General features: G+C 44.6%; 1 protein-coding gene across 6 annotated transcripts in view; it reads left to right on the top strand.

Annotated features, from left to right (window-relative positions):
- The window catches only part of Fat3 (FAT atypical cadherin 3), a 576218-nt gene extending 556550 nt beyond the window's left edge, over nucleotides 1–19668 (top strand). For 3 of the 6 annotated variants that reach the window (XM_040735213.1, XM_040735215.1, XM_040735212.1), the window contains 6 exons: nucleotides 5489–5642; nucleotides 7116–7768; nucleotides 10793–10906; nucleotides 13001–13060; nucleotides 13732–13767; nucleotides 14352–19668. In XM_040735213.1, the coding sequence (XP_040591147.1) occupies nucleotides 5489–5642; nucleotides 7116–7768; nucleotides 10793–10906; nucleotides 13001–13060; nucleotides 13732–13767; nucleotides 14352–14974 (1640 nt within the window). In that variant the 3' untranslated portion in view covers nucleotides 14975–19668. The remainder of the gene's footprint in view (nucleotides 1–5488; nucleotides 5643–7115; nucleotides 7769–10792; nucleotides 10907–13000; nucleotides 13061–13731; nucleotides 13768–14351) is intronic. The other 3 variants (XM_040735217.1, XM_040735216.1, XM_040735214.1) reach the window with 2 other exon arrangements.
- Nucleotides 19669–24106: the final 4438 nt, after the last annotated feature.

Below are 24106 nucleotides of genomic sequence, written 5' to 3'. Positions count from 1 at the left end.
ACAGAGACAGAGATAGACAGATGAGAAAGACAGAAACAGAGACAATTCAGAGAGAGAAGTCACAGAGAAAGAGCAGGTATGCTTTGGTGCATGTACATGACTACACATATGCATGCATGTGAAAGCCAGAGGTCCCCTCCACTGTTGTTCCTCAGAACATGGCTCACTTGCCTTCTCTTGGAAACCATGTCTCTCTGGCATAAAACTCAATAATTTGATGAGGGGGATGGAGTGGGATGGGGGTTGGGAGGATTGAGGGGCCGGGAAGGAAGTGAGAAAGAGGGAACTGAGAGTAACATACGTAAAAAGTTAAATAAAAAATTATTATTAAAAATCTTAGTAATTTGGCTAGGCTAACAGGCCAAAGAGCCCCAGGGATCTGCCTGTGTCTACCTCCTTCTCAGGTGCTGGGATTACAAAATGCACCATCATGCTGGACTTTATACAGTAGTTCTAGGACTCGGATTGAACATGAGTCCTCATGTTGGCGAGACAAACACTTGACTGGCAGAGTTATCTCCTTTGCCTGCAGTTACTGGGTTTACAAGCAACAGGGAGGTGAGATTGACTTTAAAGTCAGCAGTAATTACAATTCAACACTAAAGCACCTAGTACCTGTGCACTGCATTGACTTCTGGAATCTAGACCCAGGTTCTCTCTGGCAGAGCACCCATGAATGTGATTGTTCGGAAAAAGCAAGGGAGTTCTCAGAAGTCAAACATCTTGTACATGGCCACGCGTAGATGATGGGCAACAGTCGGGACTCAGCCTTGGACCCAGGTCCTCACCACATCCAAGTAGTTTCTCAAGTCTTGATCATTCCATAATTCAGCCAGCATGACAGCAGATGAAACTCTAGGTCTGTGGGCATTGTTTTCTCATCAAGACTGTAGACCCAAAAAATGATGTTCCTCTGCCCTGATGAGCAGAGCAGAAGGTTGAGGTCATTGCCTGGGTGAACTGGATCAGAAACCAACGAAGCAAGGGAATAAGACAGGAAGTGTCTTGACTATTTGCCTACACCACCCAAATTTGCTCAATAATTGCCTGTTCCAGTTCTATTTTTACATTTAATAGGTTTTGTGATGTTCTTCTTTGAGTAAGGGGAGGAGAAGCACTTTAAGTTTGTCTGGGTACAGGTTTCAAAACCATCTGCATAGGCTATAAGTAGGAGTGTAAACAGGAACACAGATTTGGAGGCAAGGCTTAAAAATATACTTCCCATGTCGCCAAGATTTGAAGGGAAAGAAGCTGTGGCTTTTTTTGTACACATATTTCAATGCTAGTAGGGCCATTTCCTTTGCAAGCTGAGAAGTGTGCACAGTCCATCTGCTCGCTGGCTTTGATAACCATGAGAGAACCATCTCATCTAAGTGCCTGTTTCTCATTTGTAAAGTAGCCATGATAATAAGCACTATTTAAAGAATATAATGCATGCGGTTGTTATAAGAAGTAAATGAAATATAAGTTATACAAAGCACTTAGAATTTTTCCTAGTCATATGAAAAGCTATTATTCTGGCTACGGATTCTGTAACCTCTCTGCCCACTACCATAAATCAATTATTATTCAGACTTTGAAAATTATACAAATAATTTTTTCTTTTATATTTGTGATAGTGTTAGATAATAATTGTAATCATTAGATACTTTCTAGATATCTCTAGGAATTTGTGTGTGTGTGTGTGTGCATGCATAGGTATGTGTGTGTGTAGACTTATTAGTGTGTGTAGGTACAGTTGTGCACATATAAGTGTGTACATGTGTGTAACTGTATGTGAATGTATGTGTGTTGGTACATATATATGTAGGTATGCATATGTGTTGTTATGTTGCATGTGTATAAGTGTATGTGGAGGTGTGTATGTATATATGTGTGTTGGATAGTGTGTGTGTTTGTGTGTGTGTATGTGTGTTATAGCAATAGAGAATTCTTGGAAAGAACAGAAACATACATGACTTTGTTCATTTAGTGATTATTTGGCTCCCAGAAGGAGTGTCTGTTCCTGTCTGTCTTACTATTTCTCTTTTGCCTAGTAGAAATGTGTGGAATTATCACAAGCCATTAGTCCCACCAAAAAATTTCTAGACTATATACAATATTATAGAAAGTTCTGAGACTTGGGAAGCCTGGATTCAAGGTCAGACTCAATCAGTTATTAGGCCCATGTCTTAGAAGAGCCTCATGGCCTCTCCAATGTCCCTTTGGGGAATGCTAGTGGACCATTCCCCTGCACCCTCCAAGGACCATTGTGATCCTCTGTTGAATGACTGGAAGTAATGTTTAAATCACTAGATCACTTGGGATTATTATGGCAGACTTACTGATATAAAAAAATGTTAATAAAAGGCTCTGTGGCAGAATAATGCGATAATAAAGCCATGGTAGTAACAGGTTAATTTTGATAATCAAGCCTTTCAAAGAGGTTGAATAATAGACGTCATTATTTATTAAAAATATAATTTGAGTATTTAACCCATTGTTTCCTCTCTCATTGCATATCCAAAATTAAACATTTAAAAAGTAGAATTTCCCCCCCAGGGCCCTCTGATCCTTTGTCATGTGGGTCTGAAATCACAATGCAGATCTTGGACAGTCTGCTTCTCACCCTTATGACTGAGAAATGCTCAGTAAGTTGTAGCTGTAGTTGCAGTAACACACGGTGTTAGAAACAGGTCAGGACAACACTACCAGGCCTGAGTTTAAGTCCTTTCTTTGTGAGCATGAGTAAGTACTGGCTTCTCTAGGACTAGGTTTCTGGGGATATACACATCCTTTCTGACCTTGTATCCCCAGTGCTTTTCATAGTTTCTTTTTTATGTGTGTGCTGGTAACACTCCCTACTGAAGAGAAGACCCTGATTTACAATTCTGCCTGATCTCTGTGATTATCCTGTTTCTAATTGTTCTCCCAGGGGTGGTATAGCTAGCCCACCAAACCACAACCACTGAGAACCAGCATGGACATGCCTCCACCTACCTTATAGCTATACAGTCTTTAGAGGTAGGAAGTCAGCCAAGCTGACTGCTAAGTAAGTGTCCTGTAGAAGATCATGAAGGGATTTCTGTAATTTGTAAGATAATTTGTTAGAGTACTCCAGAGAAGCAGAATCAAAAGGAAGAAATCTATCATGCTCTCTATCTCTGTCTCTCAGTCTCTCTCTGTCTCTCTCTGTCTCTCTGTCTCTCTGTCTCTCTGTCTCTCTCTCTCTCTCTCTCACACACACACACACGCACACACACACACACATACAGAAAGGGAAAGAAAGAGATTTAATCTTACAGAATTATGTAATGCGATTTGGGGCTAGCAAATCTAAAATTTGTAGGGCAGGCTAGCGGTTGGAAATCCATCTAAGAGCTGGTTTTACAGCACTGAAATAATAATTCATAGAGCAAGCCAGTTGGCTGGAAATGAGCAAAATTTCTTTGGTGTTGATTTTGAGGCAAAAATTCTTCTTGGGCCACACACATTATGGATAATACTGACTAATTGTAAAAGTTAATAAATACACAAACACCTAAATGTCTAGGCCAGTGTTTGAATGGCAGAGCAGAGTAACCTAGCTGGCCTGAAACACAGAGAAGCCTATTGTGGAAATAAAAAAAAAAAAGGATAAACTACACAGGCATAAAGACACCATGAATTATTACTAATATCCCTGGAAAGATAAGATGCTATGACCATAATACAGAAATCTGAGGCTAAGGTTGTACATTAGGCAAAATAAAAGGTAGAAAGAGGGAGGTGACTTCAGTGACATTAAAAAAAAAGAATTTTTGGAAGATGACTGTGTCAGTCAGTCTCAAAAACAATTCAAAATGATGGAGTTAGAATTTAAGAGCACCAACAAGATAGAGAGTTCCAGGAAGGTCTAAATCTCAGATGCAAATAAGAAAACTTCCATGAAGACAAAAGAGAAAACAAAAGAAATCACCAATAAAATGTTGCAAGAAAATTTACCAAAATTGAAGGATGAGAGTTTAAGATTACAAGCGCTTACTGAGGATCCAGCACTGGCTAGAGCAAGCCCAAGCTAAATCACAGAACAGATAAATGTCATGAGATTCCAAAAATATGACCTTCCAATTTATTAGAGACAAAAAAAAATCTGGCTTTACAAGCTTCAGAAACTTTGGATTTCCCAAAAACAACAGGCAGAAGATTGCTTTAATTTCCTAATATAATCCAATGAAGTTTAAGGATTTAACTATACAAATTCTCATGAAATTTGCCTCCTACAACCCCTTCCCCTGGGAAGCAATTACAGAATCTGCAAATGAAAGAGGAAATAAACCAGGTGACCCAGAAATGGAGCTTTAACACAGGTATGCAAAGGAGCTGCATAGGAGGTCAGCTGTTCAAGGTGGAGCTCTCAGAGACCTCTGTAGTGTGTGGAAATATAAGACACCATGTGCAGATCAAATAGGGAGACCTATTTGGTGAACAGTCTGGAGATCAACTTAAATACGCATTTATAAAATAGCAATCAGAAACACAGGGCCATCTTCGATATTTTTTAAAGACAAAGATATGCATGAAAATAAAAGCCAAGTATCTTAGCTACAAATAGCATATTACAGCTAATTATAATAATACAAATACTGTCCATTTAATTAACATTAAAAAATTATAATATATTTAGAGGAAGGCCATCAGAAGACTGTGTGTGTGTGGTGAGATTGATGTTTTGAAATAAAAGATATAATGGAAAGCCAACAGAAACAATCACAAAATATCAACATGCCACAAAAATATTGAAATCCTAAAAAGAATGCCTGGGTTGTTTCTAAGGCAGGGAAATACTGTGATTGGCAAGGCAGAACTCATAGAACATTACCCATATACTAAGTCTAACTCGAAGGGCAACAACAATTTCTTTAAGAAAAAACCAACCATAGTAATGTACCCTTTCCACCAGGAGACACATGTAATACTCTGAGAGTCTTCGTTCCTCTGATAGTTAATGTTGTCTGTGATGCAGACATCAGTGCCTATTTTTGCATGACAGGTTCATGAATAGAATATGAAAGGGATGCAAAGTAGAGGCTCTGCAGAGGGGTGTTGAAGGGTTAGGGCTTGAGTTTCAGTTGAGCTGACTCGGCCTCCCTTGGAGCTCAGGGCAGGAGGGAGCATGGCAGCAGTGACTTCTCCCATCTTGAGCTGTCACCATTTACAGACGACGGGATAGACAGGACTGTCACCTCACTCCCCATCCTGGTCTCTGGTCTTAGTGTCTCTGACAATAGCATTAGCAGTCTTTGAAATGTGGACAATCAGGTGAATTTTTTGTAGACTAACATAGTATCCAAACTGTACCCTGGTATTTTTACGGCAAATGAACTCCACAGAGCCAGTGTGCTGATCAACTTTGGAATCCAGGCCTTGCTCAAGATGAGGAGTTGGGAATACTTGTCACAGATGAGTCCAAGGACTCTGCACGTCGCTGTGGCATCCTCTGCTCATGAGGCCCTCTGTTTCCCCCCAGGCTATCAGTGTTCCTGTCTCTCACAGTTCACGGGGAGAAACTGTGAATCGGAGATCACAGCCTGCTTCCCCAACCCTTGCCGGAACGGAGGATCCTGCGACCCCATAGGAAACACCTTCGTCTGCAGCTGTAAAGCCGGCCTCACAGGAGTCACGTAAGTGAGACTGTGTAAGGCCCTCTCTCTACACCGCTTCTCCTCCTCAGGAAACAGCCCAGCATGTGGCTCATTAGAGTAAATGGACACACTGCCGTCTTTCCCGTACAGTGCTCACAGGGGCGGCTTAGTAGCAAAAGTGACTGAAGAGCAAGAATGAGGCCCCAAGTTCCGATTCCCCAGCACCCACATAAAAACCCGGGCATTGTAATCCTAAGGCTGGGACTTCCTGGGTCTCATCAGCCAGCCAGCCTATTCGAGCCAGTGTGCTTCAGGTTCGGTAGGAGATGGGGGTGCTCACAAAAGGTAAAGATGGCAAAGAGGCTGGGCGTTGGTGGTGCACGCCTTTAATCCCAGCACTTGGGAGGCAGAGTCAGGCGGATCTCTGTGAGTTCGAGGCCGTGCTGGACCGATAGCCTCCAAAACAATACAGAGAAACTCTGTCTCGTAAAACCAAAAAAAAAAAAAAAAAAAAGATGGCAAAGTGATGGATAACTACATTTTTTAAAAAGTACTCCAATGTCAGTGGGGACCCTAAGGTTATATCTAATTTATATGTTTTACTTTATCCTTTTGTATTTTCAAGCTTATCCAATCCCTATGTATTCTATAATGACATTACAAACATGCTCAGCACCACCAAAATTTTCCAGTATAATTCTGAGACACACATAAAACTCACATCCCAGAACCCAGTGACCCGACTGTACTACCCAGTGTTTAATGACTATTCCAAGAAATTAATCTTTGCCTTTCCTTTGAAAACCCTTTTCCTGCAGCAAATGAGTGAAATTTGAGTGTTACCCAGACAGAAAGGAAATGCTTTAAATGCTGAGTAAAAGGCCACTTCCAGGCATCCTTGGTCATTTAGAAGTATATACATATATTCTCAACAAGTGATGGTCTAATTACAGATCAGCCTGGCGTGTTCATTAGAGCAAATCTCTGAGGACTCCAGCAAGAAATACTTAGCTGATGTTGAATTGCCGGGTGTGATTTGAAATCATAAAGCTGCATTTATTTTTAAATAATCTGTGACTCTAATTTCTGGCTGACCTGGCCCTAGTGTATTTGGACTACTTTATAAAAGGTGAATTACCAAAACTGCAGGTGAATGGGACCTTCCCAATGAGCGTATCAGAACAATTACTCAAGTAGAGGGGCATGGCGCACCGAAGTTCTGCCGTGTGCGTTCAGTGTTAGAGTAAGAAGGAATCAGACTACAGGGCTTGCTGTGCTGGGGCCAGAGAGATGGGCTGGTGGCTCAGACTGCTTGCTGACCCTCCAGAGGGCCTGAACGCACAGAGATATGAACATGCACATATGAATACGCATATACTCACACACATGTTCACACTGCCACATGGCAATGGACTCTTTAGGGGTTTCCTTCTGTTTTAAGGTGGGTCCTTTGTGGAGCTCTGGTACAGTGTCCTGATGTTGGAAGGGCTTCTGTGTGCTTTGTCTCTGAAGGTGCGAGGATGACGTGGACGAGTGTGAGCGCGAGGAGTGTGAGAACGGGGGCTCCTGTGTCAACCTGTTCGGCTCCTTCTTCTGCAACTGCACCCCAGGCTACGTGGGCCAGTACTGTGGTTTGCGTCCCGTGGTCGTGCCCAACATCCAAGCTGGTCACTCATACGTGGGCAAAGAGGAACTGATAGGCATTGCTGTGGTCCTTTTCGTCATTTTCACCCTGGTCGTGCTCTTCATCGTCTTTCGCAAGAAGGTCTTTCGCAAGAACTACTCGCGGAACAACATCACGCTAGTGCAGGACCCAGCCACAGCCGCGTTGCTGCACAAGAGCAACGGCATCCCATTCCGCAGCCTGCGCGCGGGCGACGGGCGCAATGTGTACCAGGAAGTGGGACCCCCGCAGGTGCCGGTGCGCCCCATGGCCTACACGCCCTGCTTCCAGAGCGACTCCAGGAGCAATCTGGACAAGGGCCTGGACGCCCTGGGTGGTGAGCCACAGGAGATGAGCACATTCCACCCGGAGTCCCCGCGCATCCTGACAGCACGTCGGGGTGTGGTGGTATGCAGTGTGGCCCCCAACCTCCCGGCTGTGTCGCCATGCCGCTCTGACTGTGATTCCATCCGAAAGAACGGCTGGGACTCAGGACCTGAAAGTGAGTGAGATGCAGGAATGGGCAGGTGCCCTGGGAAGACCCGGGTTCTCACAGGGAGTGGGGGAGGAGGGGGAGAGAGTGGGGGAGAAAGGCAGTCTCCTGTAACAAACAAGGTGATGGACGTAATCAAAGCGAGGGGGTTGGGTTTCCCTCTCCCTTTGGCTTCTTGAAGCAAGGTTCTAACCCAGAGAAAAACCTGGGTGTGTAAGTCCTGGAATGGGAAAGGGCTTAATGAGCTGAAAAGCAGGGTTGAGAGTGGCTGGAGTTGCCGGGCATCGGGCAGAAGGTGGGGTTTAGGATCCACAGTGATGCAGATTTTTAAGCCGGTGAGTGGCACGAGCTAGTTACAGTTTAAAAGACAGCTCTGGCAGACTGAGCTAAGAACTGAGCAAGACTTAGTATGGAGGCTGAGTCTGCAAAGAAGGTGAATGCTCCCCGCCCTGGCATCAGAGGGCGACTAAAGGAGACTCTGTCGTGCCCTGAACTACACAGTTTTTTTGTTTGTTTGTTTTGTTTTTATGCCAGGTGGGGAAGAGGACAGAGTGGGTTTCAAAAGGTCCCAGCACTCAGGAGGCAGAGGCAGGCAGATCTCTGTGAGTGTGAGACCAGCCTGGTCTACAAGAGCAAGTTCCAGGATAGGCTCCAAAGCCACAAAGCAACAAAACAAAACAAAACAAACAAAAAAGATCCTACTGAGGATGTTCAGACAAGGAAACAAGGAAGTAACCAGTGCTTCTGGACAGGAGGGGCATTCCTGAGGAATCCTTAAGCATGAGTGGGTAGGAAACTACTGGAGAGGGTCTCCTAGATCAGGAAGCTGCCGGATCAGCATTAAGGATGCGTGTGGGGGTTGGGGCGGCACAGTGTAGAGGTCAAAGAGATGACAGTTGACCATTGTCTGCATATTGTAGAGGGGATGGTGTAGGAGGGTCAGGTCACTGATGGGACAGAGAAAGCAGGCTGCTGGCTGGACCTCTGAAAGGAGCTTGGAGATGCCTGTCTGAGGTCAGAGGTCAGAGGTCAGAGGGGGAAAACAAACGCTCCCTGAAAAGAAAGAAGGCGGCCAAGCATGTCCATACAGTTCCTAGTGTGAGGTACTGGGAACTGACCAAGACAAAGGGAAAAAAATGCACAAGAGGGTAGACAGTGGGATTTGTTGAGAATGCGGAGGTAAAGCTACCGCTGCTGGGTGTCTGCCATCTGTGTGGGCTGTCACAGCTAACTGGGTTTGTCCAACACGGGCGTCATTTCCAGCTCCTGGGGAAGACTTGCTCCAAGGAAGCAAAGGGCAGAGTCTGGGCACCGGGTTCCAAGTCTGCTCTTACCAGAACTGCTCCAGGAGCTCCGCAGAAAACAGGCGGAGCAGAGTTTGAGAGAGCATTGCTCCATGGGAGGGGAGACCTAAAGTGAGGGCTTTCCATTCTAATGCCATTAACATGCCACCCTCCGGCTCTGTCCTGTGGACACACAGGGATTTTAAGTCATCTCCCGGGCTCCTAAATGGAGTCAGGGATCATAACAGTGCTGTAGGGACACTCTTTTTTGTTGTTTGCTGGTTTGTTTGTTTATTGGGTCTTACTGTGTAGCACTACCTGTCCTGGAACTTACTATGTAGACTAGGCTGGCCTAGAACTCACAGAGATCTGCCTGCCCCTGCCTCCCACACCTTTAATTTAAAAAAAGCACTCTTTTTTATTTTGGAAATAAAATGAGTTTTAAGTTAAAGGCAAAGCAAAGGGCTTGCGGGTGTCAAATTGCGGCCACCAGGGCCAGCTGACCACCTTGCATATCCTTCAGTGTTCCGGGCTCAGCCGTGAACACCTTGCTGTTTCCTAAAAGGCGTCATCATGGTTTGAGTTGTAGCTGCTGGGGGGGGGGGGGAGTGAATTCCCGCCCCACCCCGTACCTCACTACATCTGTATCAGTTGTTTATCCGAGGCTCTGGCATCATCGTCTGAAGCAGATGGGGAGCCCTCAGGTTTGCTCCTGAGGTTACTCTTCACGGGGGGATTTGTGGCTGCAAAGCAAAGTGCCCATCCCCTAATCACAGCTGTATGACTCCTCGAGCACTCACACTCTGAGACGGCCTGCAGTGTTTCTTGCAGAATATTTCCCATCACCACCTCATGACATGACAGCCTTATTTTCAGAATCCACCTCAGGCCAAAACTCACGTTTCCCCCTGAATTACCATTGGATTTTAGAGAACATGTTTCCCTCTTTGTTAAGCAAGGCACAGTCAGAGCTAGGGAAAACAGTTTCTGGGCAACTAATTCATTGTGAACTTGAGCACCTCAAGACATGGGCTCTTCCGTGCTTCCTACATCTCTCAAATTAGAAAGGTGTAGGAGTGTGTGTGTGTGTGTGTGTGTGTGTGTGTGTGTGTGCAAGCGCGGGGGTCTGGATATTTTTCTATGGCAGAGAGAGAAAACAGAGCAAACAGAGCAAATGAATAAGGGAAAATTCACATCTGCCTGTCCTCTTAGCAGACACAGAGCAGAGGACACTGGCAGCCCCGAGATGAAACAGCACTGCCCTCTAGAAGGCAGAACTGAAAATCCCACTTATCCCCAGAGATGGGAGCTGGAAGAAATGTAACGGCTTTCTTGCCTATAAAATATTTATGCCCCTGTTTTAAAAGTAATCTCATTTAACCTGGTGTTGACACCACATCGGTTCATGTAAATGACATAAATTAAGTCTGAATGAAGAGCGACTCAGATACTTCATCCTCATTTCACTCTCCATAGTCCTCACTTTGAGGCAGGAACACTTCCTTTCAGCTGACAGCTGCTCGGAAGCTCATTTACCATGGGTTAAGGGTTCCAAATCCATAATGTAAATCACTTGATTGACAGACCTTTGCCCCCTATGGCACAATCAATTTTCCATTGTGGAGCTAACTTATTTTCTCGAAGCAAACCAGAGAGCTTCTAAGGAAAAGGGGTAGGGAGGGAGAGAGCCAGACTGAACGGTTGCACAAGGCTGAGTGCTATCTCTGCTTTCTCCTGCCTGCTCACGAAGACAAAGGGGCTGATGACCCCGGAGAGGTGACCTGCTTCTCGAACAGTAACAAAGGCAGTAACTCCGAAGTTCAGTCTCTCAACTCCTTCCAGTCGGATTCTGGTGACGACAACGGTAAGCATAGTCTTGCCCTGTTGCTGGGGACAGCAGAAGAGGTGAAGGGAGATATGACTGCTATTGTTTTCCTTGGCTTTTAACCGTTTGTACCCATTGTTGAGAGTCCTCGCCAGAGGACCCTGTATTCCACTGCTCAGAGTAGGATCTGCATCAGGGGGACTTGGACGAAAACCGCCTCTTTGACTTAGATGGTGACAGACTTGCCTGCATCCCGATGATACTTACCACACATATGATGATGCCCCTCTGGGCTGCTTGTGTCCTGGCCCCCCTTCCCCCTGCTCTACATTCAACCACCACATCCTTAGACATTGCTTTGGAAACAGGGTGGCTTTTTTTCTATAGAGCCAGTGGTATCTTTGTTCAATCGAATTTCCCTTCTAATCAATCATTTGGGGTCATGGGATTTTGGAGAACTGATTAAAAAACTATGACACAGATCCTTAGAGAAAAACAATGCCTGTCTGCCCAGAACGCTGTAAACGAGTCCCTGTGACTCACAGACTGCTTCAATAATCCCCAATCTGGCTCACCCAGCTCCCACGAACCTGAGCTGAAGGAGAAGGAGCCAGTGTGGACTAGGAAGCCAGCTGAAGAGGATAAGTAGGGAAAGAAGAAGAAAGTCCAGCTAGCAAATGTTGGTCGTGCGGTGCTCAACGCAGGAATCACTTCAAATGATCATCCAGGGACAGGCAGCCCACTCTAGCCAACACCTTAGGTTGTCTTTCCCACTTACCCACAGTTGGCACGTGAGCCTTTGCTAATCCACTGTGTGCAGAGTCCTGGGCCGAGAGTTCTCTACATAGTAAAGAAGAATGGAAATAGCAGAGCCCCGGCCTCTGGGCAAACACAGGGAAAGTGTCCCAAGAAGTAGGTGTAGGGTTACAATGGTTTGCTTTCTCATACATGACCCAAACCTACCCCACATATTTCCCCAACACTAGCCACGCCTGAAGAGGTTTTAGCGCTGGGGCTGGGAAAATGGATCCATTAGTAAAAGCACATAAGGACCTGAGTTAGAATCCCTAGCACCTACAATCTCAGCCAAGCCGACATTTCAAGGTCCCTGTCTACTGATAGAACCTGCCTCCAGGCAATAAGGCCAAGTGAAAGAGAAAAATACTTAGGCATTCTGCTCGGCCTCCATGTGGGATTGCACAGACCCATGAACCTGTACACGTGAAAATATCATGCACAAACATACAAGCATGAGCACACACACACACAGGTGTATCTATCAGTTGAGATAACAAACCATGTATCTTAATTTCTTCTGACCGTTTTCGACCAAGACACTAGCCTCTGACCCAGGTATATTTACTTAGATGCATCCTCCCTTCTTCACCTCCAGCAAGAAGAAAACCTATAGCAACTTTACATTTTATGTTAAACATTGAGAACATATAGTTTCAGAGACCAGGCAGTAGCAACAGCCATAAAGTCTGGCTGATGGCCCTCAAAAGCTCTGTAACTCACACACCTACCTCTTCATGATCTGTATCTGGTCAGGAAGTGTGACCCTCTCATCTGAAGTCATGAGCATCTAAGGCAACGCTAATAAACCTGTGGTCTCCTTCACATACCCTAAGCCTCACCCTCAAGAGATAGGCTTCAGCTTGGTGTGGCCCATCAGGGCATGTGTAAGACTACTAGCCTCATATCAATTCAAAAATATCCTACACAGTTGACACTGGATTCAGAGCACATTGGTGACCACAAGTAATTACCCCCAGTTCCAGTCTTCCTCTGAGGATCTCTGGGAGTGCTAATGAGAAATCTTCATGAGTTCCACGGGCCACCATCTTCCTGGTTTGATGTGACAGACCTTGGAGTGTGGAGAAATGACTCAGAGATCCTTGAAAATCATGCGTCTTTTTTCCTACTGATTCGTTGTCTTCCAACAGTCCCCAGGCCTCTCTGTATAAGTGTCCTCTTGATACCATACCTGAAGGACAGACTGTGGGAAAGCTGTGGGAGTTTGTGTGCAATGTCTTCATTATTGTTTTTATTACTCATTAACATGTGTTTGAAATATGTAACTAACCAGAAACTGTCCTTCCCCTCCCTCCTGTCTTCTCTTCCTGCCAAAAGCATCCATAGTGACTGTCATTCAACTTGTCAACAATGTAGTTGACTCTATAGAGAATGAAGGTATTTACTGTTATTTTTGGTTTTAATTTTTGCTTGTTTGTTTCCTTCTTTCATAGCATGTCTGTCCTTCTGGAAAGTTTGCTTCTGTGGTGCTTTATCTGGGGTTGACTGTGCTCAGTAGAAAGTGCAATATAAGGCTGGTTTTAAATAAGATAATGGGGTTGGTGATTTAGTTCAGTGATAGACAACTTGCCTATCTAGCCAGAAAAAAAACCTCAAATTCAATTCCAGATGTATCCCTACGGATTGCAATAAACTTCACTTGAAAGAAATCTAGTTCATATTTTTTTAATTTCTCGGTTCTCTTATTTTATCAAATCTCTTCAAAGTAGAGAATATTCATTTGCAATCCAGACTAATCAGTTAATATTGCATTCATTCTGGTATGTTTTGAATACCTGCTGTGATCTGTGGATACTTACAAAATCATCAGAAATGGAAATCTTATGAGGATTAATTTATATCAGGTAATTTTGTTAGCGCTCTAATGAAATTATAGCAAAATACAGATGGGATTTATGTCTGAATTTCCTAAATAGTGATGGGGAGAATTTTTTTAATTGCCCAAAATCAGTGTTAGGCCTTCATTCTAAGGCTTCTGAAATACCTGCTTTGTCTGTCTTCACATGGCCTGCATGGCCAGACTGACTTTTCACTTTGTGTTTGAACAGTGTCTGTCATCGACCAGGGACAGAACTACAACAGAGGTGACTCTGCCACCACCGGGGATAGCAACTCATTTCTGTGTCCCTACCTCTCCACTCATCCTGCCGTGCCCCTCCCCCCATGCCCTCTGAGCCTCCCCATCTGAGTTTTGCATGTTCCAGGTGTCTTGTGTGCCCAATTCCACACGCATTCTTTTCACGGCCTCGTGAAATTCTCTGCTTGTGAAATTCACCCATTTACCTGCAAAGCTCCTTGCTTTCTGCGGTTCCCAGTACACACACGGGTGCCTCTCTCTGCCAGCATGCTGTCAACCTGGCCTTGTGCACCGCATGTGGATGGGGAGAGGGGGTGGGGCGGATGTTGAAGATCCCCAAGTCTGAGCGCTCCATCAGCGTGAGTGTGTTGGCCATCACTCTGGGCCCGGTGAGGATGAGTCTGCACTATCGAGGCTCTGTGCTCTCTCCAGGCCAGAGCATGGCTGGCCCTAATGGCCCGTTTTGAACATAACTTGGCTTTTGGGTTTCCTAGGCGTTAGTAATGCATGGCGGACCCACTCCTGTTCATCATTCATTCTTTCCCTGCCCGTAGCCTGGAGGTAGTTAATCCTCTGCTTTTCCTCTCACAGCCTATCACTGGGACACCTCTGACTGGATGCCCGGAGCGCGGCTGTCCGACATTGAGGAAATGCCCAACTATGAGAGCCAAGATGGAGGGTCAGCACACCAGGGTAGCACACGAGAGTTGGAGAGCGACTACTACCTAGGTGGCTATGACATTGACAGTGAATACCCCCCACCCCACGAAGAAGAGTTCCTGAGTCAGGATCAGCTACCCCCACCACTGCCTGAGGACTTCCCTGACCAGTACGACGCCTTGCCTCCCTCCCAGCCCACCTCACTAGCTGGCACCATGAGCCCAGACTGCAGGAGGAGGCCCCGGTTTCACCCCAGCCAGTACCTCCCTCCTCACCCCCTTCCCAATGAAACAGATTTGGGGGGCCCACCCTCCAACTGTGATTTCAGTACTTTTGCAGTAAGCATGAACCAGGGCACAGAGGTCATGGGCCCAGCAGACAGCGTGTCTCTGTCCTTGCACAATTCCAGAGGCACCTCATCCTCAGACATGTCAGTCCGCCGTGGCTTTGATGATTCTGAGGTAGCCATGAGTGACTACGAGAGCCCAGGCGAGCTCAACCTGGCCAACCTTCACATTCCCTTCGTGGAAACGCAGCACCAGACCCAGGTGTAGTGACCCTCACAGGTGCTGTGCTCTGACTGTTACCGCATGGAAGGAATAAGCTGCCCTTTGGGCTGGATGGAGAAAAGTCTGTAGAAATGTGGATTTCCTGTGAGCAACACCTTCACAAGTCCGACCGTCGCAAGCAAGCTTGACTCCCAGAGTGACAAGGAGAGGCTCAGAAATTGTTTCGGGGGAAGGGGGAACTGGCAATCCTTGTTTGTGGGCATCTGTGTTTGTGGCTTGGAATGCAAAAGAAATGAGTTTACTAAGTCAAACGGGAGAACACGAATGGCTTTGTGCATTATTGTGCCCCAGAGAGTATGAAAGCAAAGACCCTTACAGTATTAAACCCCGATACCGTCAGAGGGACATCGTTGCATGCGATTTTGAGCCGAGGAAGTGAAAATAGTAGTGTTTATCAGAAAAGTTAGTGTTCTAGATGAAAGAAAAGAGAAGTTAATGTTAAACGAGAAGGTGGATGGAGGACTTTAAAACCAACTCTATTTTTTAAACAAGCTGTCTAATTTTCAGCTATAAAATTAGGTTTGAGTAACATGCTTAGTGTGCTCAGATTGTTTTTGTTTGTGTTAAGCATCCAGTATAATATAGTTGGGTTTTGTGATCTCTGAGAAAGCTACAAAAGAAAGAGCAATAAGACTATCTAGACTCCAGTGGGTGGGTTGGGGGAGGTTAATGTTCAAACATTAGAAAGTCTGTAACGACCTTGTTCTGTCTTTTCTGGCAAGTAATCCTAGCTGTATCTCGGTTCTAACACTGCTGCAGGAACAGGCCCCTGCTGGGATATTGCTCTCTGGAATGAGCTGTATTGGAAAGTCTAAACAGAATTCACAGATCCAGAGAAGAGGGGATGTGGTACTGTAGGAGGGTTCGGCCTAGGTAATCACAATTCTTCACACCGAAGGTGAAAGCTGTGTGTGTTATTCTAAACTGTAGTGGTGTCATTATAAATACTCTTATCTTTTAAAGAAAAAAGTAAGTAGTGACCATGTATAAATTAAATTGTGCGTGTGTGTGTGTGCATGCGTGTGTGCAAGCGTGTGTGCTTGTGAGGGGGGGGCCTCAGTATCACTGAGTGTGCACTCACTACAGCTGCTCTTGAGGGAAGCTGCCCTAAAGGGTTTAGGACTCAGTGTTGGAAATGGTGAGGTGAGCAGGCATTGCTGGCCTTCTGATTTCTCCAATCGTTAGTGTTACAGGAACACCAAATGCCATATCTTACTCCAATTCAGTTAACCTTATTTTAGTACTGCCATTTATATTAACTTAAAGCAAGTACTGTGATTTTTAAAGACAGTGTTTTATAATTTTCCAGAACTACTATTTGAAACTGTATAACATTTGATTACACCCCGGGGTCTCCCTCTCATATGACATATGGCCTTTGGCCATCACTTTTCCATGACAGACTACTTATCCCACTGAAGTTGGCAGTGGAGTTAACTTTCCTCTTTCACTTTGATCAGCTGTGGCCACCTTTTTGCAGTGAGCATGGGAAGTGAATGCATATTTGCACATCTGCTTAGTGAACAAATTTCTCTGTATGGACGGTTCCTGGTGACACCAACGTTGGTGTGTAAAGTCAGCCGTCTGGGATCTGCCTATCATCTCTGCAATTGTCTTTAGACACTTACTTCTCTGTAGGAGTTGGTGTTTCTGAACATCTGTCATTAAAAATAATTCCTTTTATTCCCAAACTTCCCAAGTTAGAGGACATACTTGTCTAGTTTCTCAGCTCTTCTCTTCCATTCTCTAGGTTAGAATCATCCATGGAGGCATTATCCACACTGTGGTCCTGAAATACATGAATTTCACTAAGGCTGCTTTCAGGAATAAAGTCTTTAGTATTTTTCTTATGTAAGAAGCACATTTGCAAGAATCACAAAGAAAATGACAAACTAATGGTCCAGAATTGAATCACTGCTGTGCTTTTAATAACACAACAGCATAAAACCATCAAAGGAAAACCAACAATTCATTTCTTGCCCCCAGGAAATATGAGATGAGATCCATGCCAATGAGTCACCAGTGCTTAGCCAGCATCTCTTCCAGAGAGAACGCCTGGCCAACCCTATAATGAAGGCATAAATAGAGCTATCTGCAGGCAGTTGTGGAGTCACTGACGAAATCCTTGCCCACCCTCTCCTCTGACCTACATAAAATGCATTTTTCTTCAGGACACCTTCCTACTAAACTTCAACAAAATAGCTCTACAGACATTCCAGATGAGCACTGGGTCTATTGGAGTCTTCTACTTTTAAAACTGCTTTTCCTTACAGACTAGAAGATGGAGTGCAGTGAGTTCTACATGCAGCCAGACGGGGTGATCACAGTCCGAAAGAACTGGGTTCTTACGATTTTCTAGGCCAGCCCCGTACTTTATAAGGGAGGAAGCATGCCCAGAGAGAGGAAGAGACTTGCCCAGGCCCATGCAAAAGTGAACTCCCTGACAAAAGCTGTCACCCATCCATGTAGGCACTACTCCTTATCTGTAATGTTGCACATCGCTAAGCTGCCCTGAGCCTGCAGCTGCTTCCTTCTATTGAGTTCCTAACTTCCCACTGTTCCTTCACTGACATATGCAAGAAAACAAAACAAATAAAGACCATCTCTCTGGGACTCTAGTGAGACCAGAGATTTGGGCATCCATCAAAATGCTGCTTTTGCCAAATGAATGTTTCTAGAATGGGGATGGAGTGAGCACAGAACTATATTCAGACTAGTAGTGAAACTGCTGGTGTGTAACACTCCCAATGGGTGTGTTTTATGGTTTTAATGTTGTTTCCTTCTCATAAGCTCTGCCTACTGTCTGTTCTTGTCCTGTCCACCATGATGGAAAATTAGCCAGTTAGTGAGTATGTCTGTATCTGTCGGGAGATGGTTAGTGTGAGAGAAGCCGTCAGTCTTTGTCACACTCCAAGCAGGAGCTACAGGGCTATAAAGGATGGACAGTATGCTTCATTTATTCCCTCCTCGGAGAGTATTTTGCTGCTGAGCCTCATGCCATGCCCGCTTTCTGTGTACCCCTATCCTGCCCACTCACAAGATGCAATGGGAAAGTCATAGCAATATATGTAGGTCAAGGCCATAATCTTCAATTTTAAGCTGTTGGAGTCACAGGAAGACCTGGGCAGATTTGCCTGGAATTGCCATAAGAAATTCACTATCTCAGAAGAAAAGGAAATGTTTCCTATTGGCCTCTTCCTACTGACTCTAGCCACAGGACTGTGTCCAATTTGCAAAAGCTGGGAGGTCCAAAACACAAACAAGAGAAAGAGAAAGATGATCAGAATAAACCAGAGGAAAACACGCTAAGACGATGTAGTTCGGGAAGATCTAGTGTTTGTGTTGCCAGCCTTGTCTGGCCTTCTCACTGCTGCAGACATCGGTCATGTGCTTAGTTAGGTCTGCGTGTCCTGTGCTTTGTGGGACATGGGGCTTCCAAGGGGCATTTCTTCAGTGCTATCTTTCTGTGTGGTCCGTAAGGAGGCAGTGTGTGTCCTTGTTAGTTCGTGTCTTGCAATCTTCAGCTGCACATTGCTGATTGAGACCCACCTCTTTGAGCTTCCAGTTGTGTGTGACAGGGGGTTTAAAGTCGCCATGCACGGGTTTGACGTCAGCGAATATTTAGCCAGATGGCTAAAGAAGGAAAAGAATAAGGTGTTTCTTTCCTTATGTAATAATGAAAAGCAATAATTACAAGTGTGTAACAATACACAAAGGCCATAATTAGTCTCTTCCAGTGTTCAGGATGCACTAGAGAATTCTGTAGTCATTTGGAGTGTATTGGACCCCATAGCACCCTTCAACAAACAAATCCCTGGATTGCTCCTATTTAACAATTTTATGAGCCCATACTACTGGATTTCGGGAGTGACAGATGTGTCTGGGAATGGGGAGGGTTCTTGCAAAGCACTGTTACCAGAGACCATGTTGTACATTTGTCTGTTATAAACAGACTTGTTTGTAAAAGATGTATGTTTTTGGTGTTTAAAATGTTTATAAAATTGTATATAGGTGGTTTCAATTTTCCAGGTGTTTGTAGATACAGTATTTGATGCCTATCCGGATGCTTTAATTTGGAGGGTCAAATAGAATTCTTAGTCATCCACATTGTTGTTCTATAAACTTTTGAGGTATACCCACAAAAAAGAGGACTTTAGATTTGGAAAAGATGTTTTTATTCATTTTGAAATGTATTGTGTCTTTCCTTTGAGTCTATCATGTTCATTTAACCGTTTTCCAAAAAAAAGGTGTTTCTATTGGCTTTTTTTAAAGATGAATGTGTTTTGCCCAGTTATTAAGCACCCGACCTCCACGCCATTCCCTAGATGAAATGAGCTGTCATTTCTTCACCTACATGAACACTCCCCTCAGCTCCGGCACACATCAACTCAAACCTTATGCAAAGGGCAAAGTGGACAGTGGAGGATACTCCGCTGACTAGTCCCTTACAGACAGGGATTGTTTTCTGCACATATTCCTGTGGCAGGTATACAGTCTCGTGTTCTTTTCTTAAAAAAAAGAAAGAAACGAAGAAAATACAAACTGAAATAAAAGGACACAAAAAGTATAGCCAAAAATTAAAACGAGAAAAAAAAATCTACCCAACGGTGTACAGGTTTGTAACTGCCAAATTTGATCATTAAAACAAGTTTTCAAGTAAAGGGAAAAATACTATGAAACCATTGTGTTGGCTCTTTTTAAGTGTCTCCTCATATTCGTCTGGCATGGCATTTGGGAGCAAGTGCTCTGATAGAAAGAGCCCTCCAGCACTGCCTGTAACTCAAAGAGGGCCTCTGTCCTGAAGGAGGTGGTGTGGGTTCCGTTGTTTTATTTCGGAGATTTTTAAAATGCTATTCTGATGCTCTTATGGTAAAGTCTTATGTAATGTCTTGCTGGCATATGGTCTGTGGGTCTTTTACCTGATAAGAAGCAGGGAAGAGAGAATGCTGGAGGCTCAGCAGCAAAGGTCACCAACTCCCACCTCAGGTGCAATCATTGAACCCAAGCCCAGCTCTCCAAGGCAGGCCTCCACTTCCTCTGCCTCCCTCTCTCTGTGTCTCTTGCTGTTTCTCCCTCCTTTCCCTCCCTCCTCTCTCTCTCTCTCTCTCTCTCTCTCTCTCTCTCTCTCTCTCTCTCTCTCTCTCTCTCTCTCTCTCTCTCTCTCTCTCCTTTTCATAAACTTAGGTCATAACTGTAACCGATGCTTGAATCTTCTCTCAACTCCCCAGAAACTTCTCTGTATGAAGGTTAAAATGTGTGAGAGGAGAGAGTAGGACTCAAATGCTAATCTGAGGATGTGACTTTGAAGACTCTGAGGAAAGGGACACTCTGGGCCCCCCCTTGGTGAGGTGGGGCAGGATCAGTAGGGAAGGCGTTGGAGCAGCTGTCTAAGCAGGCTGTCTCTTCATCCACGGTGGAGGTACACCTGCTGGGCGCTGACCAGGATGCTGGAGCCTTCAACCACAACCCTACTGGAGTACTACAGCTAAGCACGGTTCCCCTTCATGCTTGGTGTCTTCTGAGCGCAAGGGCTCCCATTCAGCAAAGCAATCCTTGGAGACTTGTCTGTCCCCCTGTGAGATGCAGGTAAGGATTAACAGCTGCCCAGGAAGGTGGTCACCAGCTTACAAAGAGCACCAAGCTCTTTGGGTAAATGCACCTGTCGTGGCTGGTTTTGATAAATGACAGAAGGGGTGGATAGAGTCATTTTCAAATTCTTTTTTATAATATGTTGTGCTCCACACTATGGAAACTAATCGGCAAGTATGCATTATTGCCGGCTCAGCACATTATATGCACAGTGTCTGTAGTTTGTTCTGAGTTAGCCCGGAGGAGAATAAGGTTGAGATCAGCAGACAGTAATTTGACTCCATGTTCCAGGAGGTGCCTGAACTCAGACATCCATGGAAGAAAGGAAGGATGGAAGGCATGATGTTGAGATGTACCTGACCACCATGGGCTCAGGGACAAACCCCTGCCCCTGGCTTGGCCCCGAGCTCCTGAAATCCCCAGACCAATGACTTAGTACTAACAGCCAAAAACAGCTTTTCCACTAGCTCATTGGGCATGCTTCAAAAACCCTATAAAAGGCCCTCACCTTTGCCCAGCCCTCCACTGTCTCTGCTCCTGGTTGGAGGCAGTCCCCATTCCATTCTTTCCCCAGTAAATCTCTTATGTGAGGTTTGCTGAGTGGTGTGATGTTGTGGTATTCCTTGGCTACCGAATGCCAAGATGCCCTTGTACAGGAAGAACCCCTTCACACCTGCCCAAAGAGATGAAACCAAGTCCCAGAATGACTCATTCCCTTTATTTCCTTCTGTTTCTCATAAAGTCTGTTGGAAATGAGATGCAAGGCAGTTCTTGGGGTGCTAATCTGCGTTCTCAGACTGTTGTCTCTGTAGATAACACACAAAGATTCAATTCTTGTCTCTCGTCACTAGCCTCTACATAACAATTATTCCAGGTATAATTTCAAGGTATAAGGTAATGGGAAACAGTTTATAAGGTTCCTAAGAGTCTACTCATTTCCTGTCACAGACCAGTTTGAATCAACTGGATCCCTAAGGGTTCCCTCCACACCAGAAGCTACCTGCAGGCCAAGTAGTGACTTTCCTTCATACAGTATCTTTTTATATCACTATCCCAGTATATATATGGCTTTCTTAGAAGGTTTTGACTAAAACATTAATTCTGTTTAGAGTTAACAACTATTTTCTTCCTCGATCATGCTTTGTTTTGGTAAACTTGGCCATACTAGTAAGAAGGACTCTCTGAGAGGGTGGTGTTGGTGACACTGGTCCCCTGCCACTCACAAGCAACCCACACTTCTCCTGCCACCCCCAGGCCTGGACCACCACGGCAATGTTTCTCAGGAGTCGAGCAGGAAAAAAGACAATTCAATCAACAGATTTGTCTTCCCTGAACCACTCTTTGCAGGAAAGCCTTGACTTAAATCTTCACCCTTCCTTGTGAAATGGGAGGGCAACACAGATGTGAGACTGTCTCTTGGGTGGGGAAGAGGATAACTTTTATTTGTCTGCTTTCTTCGCTGTGGAAGGGCTGGATTCTAACTTGGAAAGCATTGCTTCAAAAGGCCTCTCCTTGGGTCAGTCCCCAAGACGACTTCCAGTTTGATAATTCCCAGGAAGATTCACATGACTCCGTGGACAACCATACTCACACCTATGATCTACCTAACAGAAAAAAAAAATGCAAAGCAAATCCAGCGAGAGGAACAGCTGCATGAGGGAGGGTGGGTGCTCACTGGGAACAGTGCAGTTCGCAGAAACATTCAAAAATGAATCACTCAGAACGGCTCTGGAAATTGCAAGAACCCTCCCAAAGCCCAGTACCCAGACATCATCAATGGCCAATCATTCACAGGACTGCAATCAAGTTGGAAGTTCCTTAAAATTTTTCACCAAAGAGACGTCCCTGACTGCCCAGACTCAGAAGCTAAAGATCTCTGCTTTTCACAACGCACTGTGGGAAGCTAAAGCCCTCAAAGAAGTCCACATGCACTCCCGCTGTGATCTTCCCGCCCAGAATTCTCCACAGCAGTGGAGGAAGACCCACCGAGCCTCTGCCTGAGCATCCTGTGTCAGCACATGCTGGTCAATGGAGCGGTTCTGCTAACTGCGGAATTGCAAAACTCAGCAAGCCTCAACACCGGGTTTAGAGAGTGTGGTTCTTTGCCCAGATGTTCATCTTGAGAAATAGTAGTTGGTTTGTGCTTGTTTTTCCCAAAGTTCTGCCTTTTTTGTCTGCACTCCTTTGCTTTTAAAATTCTACTTAAATTTAAGACGGTTTTGCCAACTCTACAAGTGTTTTAATAAAGAAAATTTGGATCGATCTGAATATTTAACAGTAAGTAGCAATGTTTGCTTGCATACACACATACAAAGAAATCACCTTAACAAGCTTAAAAATGGCTTAAAACACAATATTAAAATATGTATTAAATATAAAATGCATGTTATTTACTTGAAATATTTATTTTAATACATTTTAAAAATTAACATACAAGGTGTCACATATCATCACAGGTTTTGAACAAAGCAAGTTTTAGTGGCTCCTCACCCTCCTTACCCTCAGCTGCGACCCTGATCCCCCCTGTATCTCATCCCCAGCCCCTTTTCCTCTTCATGCCCCATGTGCCCTTTGGCCTGCCCCATCTTTCCTCATCCCTCCATCACTTATTATCACCCTCTCCTGCTTAGTTGTTAAGACTGTACCCTATATTCACAACCGAATAAACGAACGTTTAAGACATTTCTCATACTGAAAAGCGTTCCCTCTATTTATCTCTTTAATTATTTACAGTACTACAGTTGGTTATCCATTACCCCTTATTCATGGGTCCAAAAGTGTTTCAAATTTTATTTAGTTTTTTCCTTCTTATAATTACGCACTGAGCTTTGTTGAGGATGGGACCGGAGTCTAAACATGCAATTCATTTGTATTTAATATCATGCAGGGTTTATTTAGTGGGCCTGCAACCTACTGTGGGAGGTTCCATGTGGCGTGTTCCTTGGGTGGTGTTATGTCAGTGCTCAAATGCTTCAGATTTTGTAGCAGTTGGAGCTTCAGATTAGGGACACCAACTTGTGTTCTTTATTTCTTTTTATTGTTTCCTGAGCAGTGCAAGTTCATTACAAACTGAGAAAATGAATACAGGAGAAAATGTCATATGTATGTATTCATCAACGACCACCAGTATTTTATAAATTATACATATATAATATATAATAGGCATGTGTACACAAACATATACCGATGTTCTGTAAGTATTCCTTCAGGCTTGTATCAGTGTGGGTAGACACTGATGGACGTTTTTCTTATAACATGCAGAATCTTTATAAAAATATTTCACATAATGAACAACTTCCTCATGAAGACGGAAGCTTACAAAGCTGTGCACTGAGGTCGCTTACCCTGCAGTTATGTCCACACCCTTTGCACCTCCGATAGAAGCAGGGTCTTCACACCCTTTCCACCTCCAATAGAAACAGGGTCTTCACACTCTTTGCACCTCCGACAGAAGCAGAGTCTTCACACACACTCTTTCCACCTCCGATAGAATCATGCCCCTTCCTTAACGTAGAAGGTGTCTCTAAG

This window comes from Mesocricetus auratus, unplaced genomic scaffold (genome assembly GCF_017639785.1).
Source record: "Mesocricetus auratus isolate SY011 unplaced genomic scaffold, BCM_Maur_2.0 Super-Scaffold_100044, whole genome shotgun sequence".
Classification (NCBI taxonomy): Eukaryota; Metazoa; Chordata; class Mammalia; order Rodentia; family Cricetidae; genus Mesocricetus; species Mesocricetus auratus.
Note: the sequence above shows the minus strand (reverse complement) of the source record. Positions and strands in the feature narration are given on the sequence as shown.